The sequence below is a fragment of the Theropithecus gelada genome, chromosome 8 (assembly GCF_003255815.1).
Source record: "Theropithecus gelada isolate Dixy chromosome 8, Tgel_1.0, whole genome shotgun sequence".
NCBI lineage: Eukaryota > Metazoa > Chordata > Mammalia > Primates > Cercopithecidae > Theropithecus > Theropithecus gelada.
In genome coordinates, this window is record NC_037676.1 from 137826894 (window position 1) to 137838925 (window position 12032).

A 12032-nucleotide genomic window follows, 5' to 3' on the forward strand; every position below is an offset into this window, starting at 1 on the left:
GTTTCTGCCTGTGTAGTGTATTCTAGGTTTTGTTTTAATTAACGTCTTGGGTAGTGATTAATACTTTTTGGGCATTAATTTCAGTTGGCATTTGTCATTCACTTCTGTATGCATGAAATATCGCTTGCCTGTCGTAAGTTAGTGCTGTTCTAGACAGTCATTGAGGTACAAAGATGAGTAAGACAGGGTTTCTGCACTCAGAGAAATCACCACCTTGCTTCCCAACTTAGGAAAAAGAAGGTGGCAGGCAGGTAGCTCGCCAGGCCTTAGAAAAGACCGTAATGTTTGAGGGTATTAAAATTTGACTTTTTGATGTGATGCTTTGCCATTTTTATCAGTGGTGTAGTGTACATATTGTGCTCTGCCCCCATGACCACACATGCAAGCTTTCAGGCCCTGCGTGGTGCCCTTCCTGGAGTTTGTCTGACTCTGCATCTCGCTTACCTGATTGCACGCAGCAGAACTGACACAATGCCAGTTCCAAGCCTGAGCTTTAGGAAAGACTTCTAGCTTCTGCTTTTCTCATCTTGGAAATCAGACACCACGCACAAACCTATCATGCTGAGGCTACCATGGTAAGCGGAAGCTTAAGATACTCAGGTGAAGAGTCAGGCAAACCAGCAGGAATCGAGGTCTCCCCTGACAGCCACCACTAACTCATGAGCCCGTCTGCCCCCAACAGTGCCAAAGTTGATGAATTGTGAGCAAATAAATAAGACAGTTATTTTTCAAGATCATTCAATTTGAAAGGAGTTTCTTAGGTAGTAGTGGATAACCAAGATAGCCTTAAAGTGGAACTTTTCTGTCCCTAATATTCTCATTGCCAAGTCAGTTAAGGTTGTGTGAAAACCATGTAGTTTATACCTGTTACTTGCAAATAGGGACTCATAATTTCTGTAGAATATAGTTTGTTCTGAAAAAAGTTTTGATGTCTTTAATTGAATATAACATTATGGTCTTTATGGGATAGAATAGTTATTATATATTTGTATGTGTGTTAGGCCAAGAAGTTTAACTCAATTGCAAAATACTGTATTAGAAATTTTCTTTTTTTATCCTATGGGTCACTTAATTTTGCAGAATGTGACTTTTCTTTTTAAATACCAGAAGGTATCCGAGTCCATTTGTGCTGCTGCCATAAAATACTTGAGACTGGGGAATGTATAAAGCACAGAAATTTATGTTTTCACAGTTCTGGAGGCTGGGAAGTTCAAGGTCAAGGCACTGGCAGGTTTACTGTGTGGCGAGGGCATGGTCTCTGCTTCTAAGATGGTGCCTTAAACACTGATTCCTCCTGAAGATTAGGCTTTTGTTCAGGAGAAGGATATAGGATAGGTGGGTCTGGGCGGATTTCACCAATCCCTTATCCCCCACTGGCTCCCCAGAGGAAGTGGTTTCTTTATTCTCTTTGACTTTCTCTGTGAGTGCCTGGGGGCTAGGAGGGATTTTTTGCAGAAAAAGCTTTTAAGAAGGTTTCATCTTTTCTAATTGGGTGGTTTCCAGGGCTTCATACTCTCATGTTAGCCCACCCCAGATGAGCAAATGCTTGAGTTTTATTCCTCCCTGTAGATGCCTGGACAGAGATACCTACAGGGAGAAATAATTTTTGCCCAGGGACTTCAGTGTTAATTTGCTTTCTGTCCAGGTTTTTTTTTTTTTTTTTTTTTTTTTTAATTGTTTAAAGGGTGGATATGACGTTCCTTCCAACTCTGTACGTCTGAACTGAATGTGCAGTTCTTGGAGTGCAGCAGTTTTGAGAAGCTGAAAAAAATCCCGAATGGCTAAAATTAAAAGCAGAAATGTATTGAGGCTAGAGAGGTGAGCCAGAGCTTGCTCCGGGAGGGCTTTTCACAGCAGTAGCAAAACATTGGCACTCAGGTTCGCAGGACAGTCACATCGTTGTATTTTAAGCAGAGATGTAATATGGGCAACTTGTGTTTTAAAAAGACCTTTCTGTTAATTGAAGGAAATGGAAGTGGATACAGAGAAAAGACTCTGCAGTGGTCCAGGGAGAGGAGATGATGAGGGCCTAGACTAGGGTGGTTGTGGTAGGACTGAAGAAAATGGACAAGTTTAAGAGATGTTTCGGAGGTAAAATCATTAACATGTAACTAATTAGATCATTAAGATGTATTAAACGCCCTCTCTATTCATGTTGGAGAGAGAAAGCAGTGAACACACAGGCCTAGTCAGTGCCTTCATGCAGTAGGTGGCAGGCTTCAGGCCTGAGTTGCTGCGAAGACGGTGGCTCCATTTGCTGGGCTAAGGGACTCTGGAAGAAGAGCATATTTGAAGCTGTGGTGGCGGAGTTTCCAAGTTCAGTGTTGAGTGTTGTGTTAGAGGTCAGTAAAATAGCCCTTTATTATACTAATCAACTTTTTGGTGAGCACTCAGTTACGGGAAACCTTTTAATGGGGACCATGACATGTTCTTGAGATTTAGTTGTTTATGAAATGACAGCTTAACTGTAATTGCTCCCCAAGGAACAGTGTCATGTCACAAATATAGTTTAGATCAATTAAAGCCAGTTCAGAAAGGCATTTGGTCTTTGTCAGTGAATAATATAATTAATGTAGCTTATACATCATGCAGTGAAACTCAAATATACTTACTATATGTTGTTATACCATCTTCATAATCACTCGAAAACCAACTCAGGGTATGTGACTTTTCCTGATTAGTGGAAACAAGCAGTTCAGCTAATCTTTAATGGAGAAAATAATGGGACTTTGGATGGTTTGTGTTTAAAAATGTAACATTTGTGTGTCTGTGAGAGATACAATAATTGACATCCGGAGAAAAATGATTAGTCTTAGGAATTATAATTTGCAAATTAGTAAAATGATAATTTCCATATAAGTGAACAATAAAATTATTAATAAATGTTTATTAATATTAATAATGAATATGTATTAATGGACAAATTAGATTATTTATACAAATGAATGTTAAAATGTATTTTCTTATTTCTTACTGTCTTGCAGATATAGTTTTAAAATAAAAAGCAAATCAGGACATGGATAAGGAGAGACTATTTGAAAAGGTGATTGCAAGAGCACAGAAAGAGACTATGGGCAATAGGGAGAGGGGTTATTAAAAAGGGAGAAAGACCTGACCATGAAAACTGTAAGTTACATCTCAGGAATCAGGCAGAAAAGGGCTTTCCTTTCTCGGGTGAAGTGCTTGAGGCCAGAACGGTGTGGGGCAGTGGGATGAATGGGTGGCAGTGGCAGGATGGGACGGTGATCAGACAACACTACCCCTTTGGCTTTTTTTCCAAAAGGTCCTTTGGGTAGAGCTTGTCTGCTGGTTCAGACTGAAGATGGGTCAAAGTTCAGGGGTCTGAAGAAAGGAGAGAAGTGGAAGCAAAGTTTAACTAACTCAGGATATATGTCTTTTTCTGATTGATCAGTGGAAACAAACAGTTCAGCTAATTTTTGAGGGGCAAAATAATGGAAATGTTGAGGGTTTGTGTCTGTTCTTGCTGTAGGTAAATAAAGGATCATCTGTGAGTCTTATCTAAGTCATGTGGGTAAGAGTGGTCCTTTGCAACAAGCACTTTCCAGAAACACAAAAGGGTGGGAAGATTTCTTAATCATCACTGTTTTTAGGTGCACAGGGCTGCTCAGGTAAAATTCAACATTGTCACAGCGCTTAGCACTTTATCTGATATTTTAATCTTCATAATAACCCTGAAATGTAGTGACTTTTATAAGCCACACCTGGAAATTATGAAACTGAAGGCTAGAAATGCTAAGAAACCACTGTGTTCACATTGCTGATAAGATGGGGGCACTGTGTGATGACACCCCTTCAGAACCCATAGCAAGTGGACATCAGGAGGTGTTATGGGACTAATGGCAAATAAGAGAACTGTGCTGCTTTCATTGTTTATTGTTTGTGTCATCCAGAAAGTCCAAAATACATACTCAGTCCATCTGTTGGTGAGGCCTTTTCTTGTTGCGAGTACTGTGACTAGCTTGAAGGATTTTTTCTTAAAAAAACAACAAGAAGCAACAACAAATAAAACCTACCTTAGGGTATCATATGGAATGCATGGAGGAATTGAACTTGCAAATGGAGAAGATAGTAATAAGGACTTTAAGCGTAGGAAATTGTCTGTGGCTTTTCCCTCTAGCAGTATTTCTTACCCGGGCCACAACTGACATTTTAAACAGGACACTTCTGTGAAGGGCGGGACCATCTATTTCTGATGTCCGACATTATAGGCCTTTGCCCGTAAGTCCCAGTAGTGACCCTAGTCATTGTGACAACCGAATAAACATGCTAAATATTTCCACAATGTCCCACAGGAAGGTGATGCAACATCTGCAGTTTGAGAACCTGACGGAGCAACCAAGCACATCACCACTATTGTGACTCACCTCTCAGGACGTTCAGTAGCCACATAATTAGTCCTAAATTTCAGAATCTCTTGACTTCCAGTCAAAGACCAATTCCGTGGCCGATCTGGGTGGCCTGGGCCAGGTCATGCCATGCTCATGCCATTTGCAGTGTGGTGGCTCCCTTGGTAGCCTTGTCCCACTTGCCATAGGTTCTGAAGGGGCGGCAGTTCCAGAGAAGGTGGGTCTTGTTCAGATAAAATTGTATATATCCACAACAGTTAAATTCATCTATTTATTACTTACTAATTTGGCATCAAGTATACACAATCTGCTGGCTGCTCTCGTGGATGATTTTCATATACTTTCTTATTTAATTCATGCAACCCGCACCCACAGTAGGTAGTATGATCTGTGTTTTGTGGATGAAAAGTCTGAGACTCGGGAGGGTTAATTTGACTGGGGAGATTGAACTAACTTGACAGGGAGATAATGGTTGAACCAACTGAGTTAAGAGGAAAAAGAAGGGAAAATAAAAGTGTTTCTGGTTGTCACAGTATTCATTTATATACCTTTTGTGAACAAAACACTAACAGAAGTGGAAAAAATAAACCCCTAAAGCTATATAAAAGTCATATAAAATGCTTTTTCTTTTTGACTAGAATGCTGTCAAGTGACCTTTAATCAATCATATCTCTCTGTGGACTTCAGATTCTTCCATATAAAATTAGATGTTTGGATTGGATGATTTCTAAAGCCTCTTAATTTTTATCACTGGGGAACTATTTGACCACTTAAGATGCAAGATAATTATGACTATCTGACTATCAAAATTTATTTTTGCTCCCTTTTTGAAACCTCTTAAAATAAATATAAATGAAATAAAAAGGCATAAATTTATGAAGATCACAAGAATGGGAGAGTGAGACAATAGGCAAATGATGTCTATAAAAATTTTGGTGCTTGCAAAATAGATAGATAAATGGTAATGGAGACCAGAGAAAGCAGAACCCTGAGCTGGCAGGCGGAGAAGAATTCAACCAGAAACATGTTCATTACTGTGGGAAAACTCGAGAGCCCTCAGGAACTGTAGATAGCAATTATGGTAAAGGTGGATTTATGGAGTAGAGCTGACAAGAGTAGACTTGGTTGAAAGGTATAAGAAGTAGTTAGATCACAAGATGTTCTCATCTTATAAAACCAGGCATCTGCCCCTCCACGCTCTAGCAAAAGACCAGAGGTTTCTTGAAGAGGTCGAATTGGAGAACTGTGAGGCTCTAAGACACAGACAGATACAACTGAGGATGAGGGTGAGATGTCACACTGAAAATGAGGGAATTGTTTCCTTTAAAAGTGTGTGTGCTTAGTGATGGGATTCCCAGTATTCTGGCAGCTGGACTTAACACCTCCTCTTAAAAGGTTGAGGAGTTGCTCTTCAGGGAAGTGCCTCACCCAAGTGAAAAGAAATATAGATACTGATATTTCAGTAGCTCTTGATAAAATAACTCAGCTGCCATATTTACAGTGAAGACTACTCTTGCCAAGTCCCATGTATGAAAACAGAACTTCCAGTCAGCAATCCTGAATTTTTAAGAACAGATAGTAGAGGATTACCAGACATCTGATAAAATCCCATAAAAGAGAAAGGGACCAGCTCACAAAATGAGGAAGGGGAGACTCTTGGAAGAAGCAGGTACTTTAAACTCCAAGGTGGGGACAGGCTGCTGTCATTAATATCTTCAGAAAGGATGAGAAATGTCATTGTTTCCACAAAATATAAACAAAACACCATAAAGAAGAAACAGCTATAAGACAGTCTTATTCATAGTTAAACATTTGATAGCAAAAATGAAGGAATCAATAGGTATATAGGAAATGTAGTTAAATTCTCCAGAAAGTAAAACAGATACATATAATAAAAGAGAAATTTAGAGATAGCAATCCATCTCAGGATGTCCAAGGTCCAAATAATAGAATTGTCAGAAAGATAATAAAAGTGAATGGGGATCTAGAATCAGGTGGGATTGTATGGTCAGTACCCAGTCCCACGTGATTCTTGCTCCCATTTACTCCACTTTTTCCACCCTGTAGTAGTATTCGACTTTGTAAACTCTGCAAGTATAACTTTTATATTTAAAAATATTTTACTGAAAATGACATTTTAACAAGCAAAAAATAATTACATGCAAAGTTTAAAAATATATATTTGAGTTTTGGTTGAAGACCAATAAAATTAAAAGTGGGAAGGAAAAAATACCATTTAGATTTTTTAAAGTGATAAGTACTTATTTCAGGAAAATCACTTCAATTGCCATAGTTAGGTAAATTGAGGAACAATTTTCTCTTAGAAACAGCAGCGCAGCAGTGGCATGGATCGCAGAAGAAGTGGCTGCTCTGTGAGTTTGTAATCAAGCATCTTGCCAAGGCGAACAGCTTCCTCCCTGCTGATTTTCTATTTGGAAGCAAGAAGTAGTCATGATTTACCTTAATTATAGCAAGGCTTTTAGAAATTGTGTGAAATTCCTGATTTTTTTTTTTTTTTTTTTTTTTTTATTCAGGATGTATGTATTGAGTATCTGTTATCTGGCAAGCATTGTTTTAAACAGTATTTATGTTGACTGACTGAATCATCAGAACAGCCCTATGAAGTCAGGTCTTGTTGTCATTCCTGTTTTACAGATGAAGAAACTGAGGTATAGACAGGTTAGGAAACTTGCCCAGGGTTACTCAGCTGGCAAACAGAAAAGGCTAGGTTTTAAATCATGGTAGTCTGGTTACAGAAGGCATACCTTAATTAATTCACTACTATTCTGCTTGTTGAATAAGGAACCCCAGACACCTAAGGTTACATAAATGGCCCACATTCCCATAGCTAGTTATTTTAGAAGCAATAAATTTTGTTGTAAAGCTTCCCTTAGCCACCAAATGCTTAAGAACTCATCTAGGCCAGTCCTCTCACTGATTGAGTAACCAGATCTAAGGGCTGACCAGGTAGAAGAACCAGGTATTCCACAGTGACCGGTGTAGTGCATGTTAGAGACACCTGCTGTCATTTTTTCTCACCTGCGTTCTCATCCTGTAAGTGTTCATTCATGGTGATATTCAGCGTGTGCTGAAACAGTTAGGATAGCAACCAAGGAATTCTGGGAAATTAGCTTCATTCACAGTTGTGGAATGTAGCCATCACTGAAATAAATATAAAGAAATATATCAGGGTTTTTTATTTTACGTTTAGCCCCGTTTTATGTGGTTTGTGGGAAACATCATATTTTGATGCATATAGCAGGAACTTAAATATTTGCCATTAATCAGTGATGTGTAGAACACTACAGTGTTTCTTAATGTTCAAGATTAAGAAATTTCCTTCAGATATAAATGCTACAAATTTGGTTGTTTATTTTTCCTAGTTCAACTTTGTGGGGAAACTTCTGGGTCCACGTGGCAATTCTCTGAAGCGTTTACAAGAAGAAACCTTGACAAAAATGTCCATCCTTGGGAAAGGTTCCATGAGAGACAAGGCCAAGGTAATATTAATTATAGAAAATGGCTAAGTTGTGAGTTATGTTATATTATGTACTCTTATATTGTCCACTGTATTCATATATAGTTACATAAGGGGATTTATTTGTGGTACTGTTTAGAAAATTGAGTCACTCTGGTCAGCTTCAGAATATGTAGTAACTTAAACCTGCATCTATAACATTTATAGTCATACATTAAATAAAAGCATAATACTTAAAGTTTTGATTGCAGTTGTAATATGTCACCTTGTAGGAAGTAAGATAACATTAAAATTATTGTGAAAAGAAATAAAAGCTATCTATAGTCTCATCGTTACTGTTTGCATTTTAGATTAGTGTTTTTGGAGTCTTTTTTTCTGTGCAGACATTACATATAGTTGAGTTTATAATGTATATACTTTTATTATTTTTGCTTTTTATTTGATATTGTATGCATTTTAGAATGTTATTAAAATTGATTTTAAGTGTTTTAGTAATTGCTTATTGTTCTAACACATAATTGTTCTACTTAGATGTATTCACATTAATAGTCATTTTTTTAACCAGCTAAAAATACTATTATTTTTATTGATCATTTTCTTAAATATGCCAATTCTGAAAGGAATTTTCTCATATCATAATGTGTGTCACTTACATTGTTTTCTAAAGACACATGTTGTTTTCTCATTATTAAAAGATTTACTGAGAATCAGATCCACATTGAGCGATCACATACCGTGCAATGTTGAACAGTGATTTTTTAAACACAGATGATTTCAACACAATCCAACATCCTCACAAAAAGGCTATCTAAATAATAGGTTTTATAATAAAAATGGCCAGTATTTGTTTACTGAACTGCCACTGTGAGTCAGGCACTGTGTGAAACATTTTACATGTGTTCCTTCATGTTATCCTTGGAAAAATGGTGGGAGATAATCTTTTCCTCATTTTACCTGTAAGGAAACTGAGATTCAGAGAACTTGAGTGTATTATCTGGGTTAACTTGAGAAATTTTTTGTTTTTGACTAACATGGTTAATAAACCCATGGTTTTCTGATACCAGCACCCATATATTTTCAACAGCAATGGAAAACATGACATGTATCAGATTTTGATGGGGTACTGTTTAAAAATACAGATTCCCCTACCTCTACTTGTTTAGGGTAGAGCCTCAAAATGAATTTCAGTAGGTGTTTGAAATGATTCCAGTGCATGGCCTGGTTTTTTTAATTACTCACTAAACGTTACTGTCTTAAATTATGACTTCAATTCCCTGACTCATCTGTTCTGGCAGTAGGAGAAAATGAAAACATATATTTGGCCAGTTGGTCAGAAATTATGTGTATTTTGCAGGAAAGTTCTCTACCCTTGCTGATATCTTAGTTCATGCTCTAATAAGGCCATCTGGTAATGCACGATATGAGCAGTGAAACCCACAAGCAGGATTCCAGTGTCCCACTTACTTAGTTTGTTGCTAAGGGGGTTGGTCGGAACCACTGCTTGGTCAGAAGCAGTGTTTTGAGGCATACAGTGGTAGTAATCAGGGCATCCACCAAGAATTTTACAGGTAGAAGGGAAACAAGGAAGGCAAAGCTTTATCTGGATTGTATGCCCAAGTTAGCAGCAAGTGCCTGACTACCCATATAATAAAAGGGATCCTAAATATTATCAGCTTGGTGTCAAGGCTTGGTGGGCCTTCCAGATTATATTGTCATAGCAAGGTTCTCTGTTGTTGGCATATTGGACACAGAGCATGTCAATAGCCAGTCATCCTTTTTGACGGGATCTGTATTACGAAGTAATGCAACTTCCCTCCCAGCCACCGTGGCCATTTTGCTGATGAGCACCTTGAGTTGCATGGAGACTACTGGGGAATAAGGTGCTCTAGCATCTGTTGCAATGAGTCCTCTTGACTACCTGGCTGAATGCCTGCTCTGCATTTGCATGGGACACCCTGTTTTTACATGCTTGGCCCTCTTTTCCAGATCATTTATCACCTATTCACTGATTCTTTCATTTTTATGTCTTTGGGAATCAATATGGTGATTCTGCAAGTGGCTGATTGTGTATATTTTATCAAGATCCTCGGGAACCAGGGAGCGGAGTAGCATACATTGTGGATTTAGAATCCACTGAACCCACTGTCAGTGCACTGGGACCACAAGTCTCCTTACCTTCTAATCTCGTAAGCCCCACTCTGCTTGGTGGCCCTCAGGGGAGTGGCGTTAGGTCAGAATCAGTTCTGTTAATTCTCAGACTGGCTAAGTGTTTCCTCTCCTTGGTGTAAAGTCACTCTAGTAAAATGTCCCTGATGCTTGCTGGGATCTGAGATTCAGAGAATTTGAATATATTATCTGGGTTTATTAGAGAAATTCATTGTTTTGGGAGGACTAGGAGGAAGCTCACACACTAGGAAATATAGTTACTGTATGCAAGCAGCCTTTTCCCTGGGTTTAACATAGCTCTCTTGTTCTCTGCACGTTTGATTAAGCAGAGATTGATCGTAGGCCAGGAGATGATAAGGAGGAGGAGTAGTGAAGCGTGAGAATTGTCATCTCCCTTCAAGGAACTACCTCAGCTGTGTAAGCAACATGGGAAAAGGATCACCAGACAGGCTTTTGCCTTGTGGAAGGCTCTGTGGCATTTCACTATTGGAGTACTCAAAGTTGTATGAATCCTCCCAAATGTCAGTTTGTTCTCAGGTTTAATTTATTCTTAGGTTTTTGCTGTTATCCAGACAGTGTCCTGAGTCTCACATAAGAGATGGCTGGGCATCTGCATTTTTATTCAGCTGCACACAGACTTGAACTCTGCATCTCTTTGTTGACCCCGTCAACCTGTGGCTGCAAACAGTGCACTCTAGCTTGCTTCTGGCTCTTTGGGCCTGAACTGATAACAACGTAAAGCCCCCAGTCTGTCATTTTCTCTCTCAACTCTTTTCCATCAGCTTTGTCTACCTCTTGCCTACCTGTACTCCCCTCCCCATTTTGTCCCATACTGTGCTGTAGCCTCTGTCACGTGATCCATCAGTCATTCTTTCAAAAGCATTTTACTGAGGGTGACCACAGATGATCATTTAAGTGACAGGTTTGCAACTTAAATGAATACTGGCCAGTCGCGGTGGCTCACGCCTGCAATCCCAGCACTTTGGGAGGCCAAGGCGGGGGGATCACCTGAGGTCAGGAGTTCGAGACCAGCCTGGCCAACATGGTGAAACCCCGTCTTTACTAAAAATATAAAAATTAGCCGGGCATGGTGGTACACGCCTGTAATCCCAGCCACTCCAGAGGCTGAGACAGGAGAATTGCTTGAACCCAGGAAGCGGAGGTTGCAGTTAGCCGAGATTGAGCCATTGCACTCAAACCTGGGTGAAAGAGCGAGACTCTGTCTCCAAAACCAAAACAACAACAACAACAACAACAAAAACAAGATTATACTAGTATCCCATCTGCTGTAGTATTGTCACTGCCTGAATTCTTGAATATTGATTTCAGTTGATCCTTTTTACTAGTTTTAGTTTTCAAAAGTTATCTGTTAATATGTTTATTTCTAAAGAGATTCCCTTATTATTTTAATCTCATCCTTTTAGATTTTAAAAGTGTTCACTATTTAAAATCTAATGTGAATATAATTTATTTTCTGCATTTATTCGCTACGTTTATGAAATTATGGGGGTCATTACTGATGTATATCAGTTGGTTACATAGCATAATAATCATGACAATGCTCTGGTCTGTTGAGCCTTCAGTTTGTGCCAAACTTGGTGCGGGATGTTTTGCCTGCATCGTCTATACTATACATAATAGAATAAACAAAATGATAGTTATATAATAATTAGCATTACTACATTTATCATTTACTGAGTGCTTATTAGGTGCAAGGCTTCATCCTAAAGATGTTTTGTTTGCTAACTCCTTTATTACCATAACAGCCTTCTGAGATAAGTACTACACTATTGTTTTCCCCACTTAAAAATCACCCCTTTAAGATGAGGGTAATGTAACCTGCCCAAGTCATACAATAAATGTTGGATTAGGGGTTTAATGCAGAATTTCAGCATCTATGTGTTTCTCCAAATAACACATTGCCTCTCATCATTACTCTATAGAGTGGTTTGGTAATAACTCCTCTGTGGGATTGTACCATGGCTACAGCTATGATAAGAAAGCCTCTCTGTCCAGCTTAA

The 12032-nt window shown here is 38.7% G+C and overlaps 1 protein-coding gene across 1 annotated transcript in view; it reads left to right on the forward strand.

Annotated features, from left to right (window-relative positions):
• KHDRBS3 (KH RNA binding domain containing, signal transduction associated 3) overlaps positions 1–12032 on the forward strand; it is a 199508-nt gene that overhangs the window by 80631 nt on the left and 106845 nt on the right. The window contains exon 4 of the mRNA XM_025394882.1: positions 7751–7867. Within this exon, the coding sequence (XP_025250667.1) occupies positions 7751–7867 (117 nt within the window). The remainder of the gene's footprint in view (positions 1–7750; positions 7868–12032) is intronic.